Source organism: Lipotes vexillifer, unplaced genomic scaffold, assembly GCF_000442215.2.
Source record: "Lipotes vexillifer unplaced genomic scaffold, Lipotes_vexillifer_v1.1 scaffold3, whole genome shotgun sequence".
Classification (NCBI taxonomy): domain Eukaryota; kingdom Metazoa; phylum Chordata; class Mammalia; order Artiodactyla; family Lipotidae; genus Lipotes; species Lipotes vexillifer.
Window position 1 is genome coordinate 7,299,217 of NW_006783631.1, and position 3,037 is coordinate 7,302,253.

The following is a 3,037-nucleotide window of genomic DNA, read 5'->3' on the forward strand; positions in this document are numbered from 1 at the left end:
CTCTCCAACCGGGCAACAAAACATGAGAAGAGGCACCCTGCCCCTTGCTGGAAGAGACAGTTCCAGAGTGTAGGTGAGAGCTCTGAGATAAGGCAGAGAGAAAACTCCTTCAGAGCAAGGACTGAATCTGGGCATTAAATAGATTGCAAGTGAGGACCATGGGTATGAAAAACCCTATGTTGTATAAAGGTGTGGAGGCTACTAGGGAAGCCAGAGGCATCCTGGCGTTGTGATGGATGCTGTCTTCATAGCCCAAAAGATAGAAAGGGAATCAGTACAGGATGTTTGTTTATTCACTCAACAAACCTATATTTGGAGTTACTTACCCAGTTTCTGTAGTAAGACCTACAGAAAACATATATCAATAAGATGTCCTCGAAGAGCCAATAGTTTAGTGGGGAAGTATGAGGGGGAAAAAGAGAGAGAGAGAGCAGATCATTAAAATACAGCATCTTAAATGCAAGGTTAGAGGTAGAAAAAAATAAAAAGGCACCATGAAACAGAGAACAGGATCAATTAATCTAACCAAGGCATCAAGGAAATCTTCCGAGAGGAGGTGGACTCTGGGTACACTTAGAACAGTATCTGGCACATAGAAGATGCTCAAACATTTGTTGAATGAATTTTGTAGAAATTCAGAAATAAGAACACACAGTGATTGTCTACAAGCTGCTTAAGCATCTAGAGAGATATGGACAAGTAAAGCAAACTCCATATTGTGTGGTTGACTGGTCACATACTGAGGGGACACTGCTATGTGATGCTGTGTGGCCTTGCCCAAGTTTGTGATCTCTGTGACATCAGTTCCACCATCTGAAATACAGGGATAATAATGTCTATTTCACAGTATTATAGGGAAGAATGCATTTTGAAGGTTACTTTAGTATGGTGTCTCATACATACCAAGTCTTCAATAAATAACAAATATTATTAAAGTATAATTTCATGAATGAAAAAGAAATAAACCATATAATCACATGTCACAAGTCATAGCCACTGACTTCCTTCACAGCAGAAACCACTGCAGGACCCAGAGTCCTGGAAGAGGGTCACTGAGCAGCAGTGGGTGCAGAAGGAGGGTCCTGGTGGCGGGAGCTGGGAGCACGGGGTATGTGTCCTGATCAGCTGCTCCCCAAGGGGAGCCCGGGGATGGGCACGCAGATGACAGGGTCTTAGTCTCCTCTTCCTACAGATTAACTGTGATATGTTACAAGGATCTTTCCCAGGGATAACATCATATGAATATCCAGAGTAGAGCCGGGAAGAAACTGGTAGGGTTTGACTAGACAGAAAAAACCTAGGGATGGATGGGAGACGATGCCTTGAAATGGGGAGGAGAACAAAGAGATGGAACTGGAATTAACAATGTGTGTGGAAAGGAGGGTTCCCTAAAGAATGACCCTAGAGATAAAGTCCCAAAGAATCCCCCTCGTGGCTTTCACTCATCTGCAAGATGGGATTATCATCTGTTCATGTTGGTGGCAACTGTTCAGCTAGCCTCCCCTCCCCAGGGTGAAACCTTTTGTCAAACTGAAATATTCACTCAGGAAAACCCCCCAGGGCACCCATGAATGAGGCCAGGTCAGAATGATTGGAGCAAAGGAGACGGGTAATGGTTTTAAGGACCAAATGGGGAGAAGAGGGGAGAGATTGGGAATGAATACCTGCTTTCCTTTTAATGTTAATCCTGCACAGTGAGCATTCTTGAAAGGCTTCATCTGTTTGCAGCAAAGAATTTGGTGAGAAACTCTCAGTGGGGAGATAAATACCTGTCAAAAGCTGTATAGAATTTCCCAGGGAGAAGACTTGTGTGAAAGCCTTTATTTCACCAAGAGTAAAGAAACAGGTATGTTATGTGCATTGTGGGAGAATTAGCGAGACATTTCTCATCTCTCCAGAGAGAAAGTCCCAGAGAGGGCTCTTTCCTGCGTGTGTTTTCAAAGATGTTTCATATGGGAGTGTTTCATGTGCTGGACACGCGGACCTCTGCTGATGCCTCTTTGTTTTCTCTTTTCCTGCAGATGGATCAGCACCTCCGACTCAGTTATAACTTCTCCTCAGAGGTTGAGTTCAGGGCCATCAGGTCCCTCACTTTGGGCAAAGTTACAGGTTTGTTTTTCTACTCCATGCCTTTCCAGCAAGCTCTGTTAAAATAAATAAAGTAATAAATAATTTTCACCAGGGGAAGCACCAAGATGTGGATAATATCCAAGATGTAGAACCAAGAGTCCTGCTACGGGAGGCTGAGAGGTACGTGTGGCAGGACCACAAAGTGGCATGTATATCTACTTTGTAGAATCCCGAGTGAGGTAAATGAACAAAGTGATTCACCAAAATAATTATTTTTACCTAATTTCAAATTAATTAAAGTGTTTACTGAGTTCTTTTAGTTAAATTTATGTAAATTTCACTTAAATAATTTAAGGATTTGAACAGCCCAATTATTTAATTCTGTAAGTCCTTAATCTGTTTTCTAATTTATTGAAAATTCAAAGAGGATTGGAATCTCCTACGATAATAATGGATGTTCTTTTTTCCTACAGGAAGTTCTGTGAATTTTCATTTTGTGTCTAATGATGACTTTTATTAGGTGTAAGCAAGATTGAAATTTTTATATATTCTCTGTGAATTGAACTTTTTTTTCACACTGAAATAATATTTTTTAACTTTAATGTCTCCGTGCTTAATCTAGTTTGTTATTAATATAGCTAATTTGTTTTTGCTTTAGTTAGTATTTGCCTGGTATATCATTTTCCATATTTCCCTTTCAATCTTTTCTTTGTTTAGCCTTATATATGATCTTGTGAAGAGTTATAGCTAAATACTGCATTTTTATCCAGTTTGGCCATCTTCTATTTTATAAATTGGCAAATGTAAGCCCCTGTGCCTTTGGGGGTTAGTTGTATGATTGGGTTTGTTTCTGCCTCCTTATTTTCTACTTGTCAACTTTCCTGTGATTCTAGCATGTTCTTTCTTATTCTCTCAGTCACAATACAGTGTAGAAAACATTACTAACCCGAGGCATTTTAAGCAGGAA

The 3,037-nt window shown here is 40.3% G+C and overlaps 1 protein-coding gene across 1 annotated transcript in view; it reads left to right on the forward strand.

Annotated features, from left to right (window-relative positions):
- CNTNAP5 (contactin associated protein family member 5) overlaps window positions 1–3,037 on the forward strand; it is an 884,418-nt gene that overhangs the window by 838,237 nt on the left and 43,144 nt on the right. Inside the window, exon 21 of the mRNA XM_007456361.1 lies at window positions 2,022–2,109. Coding sequence (XP_007456423.1) covers window positions 2,022–2,109 — 88 coding nt within the window. The remainder of the gene's footprint in view (window positions 1–2,021; window positions 2,110–3,037) is intronic.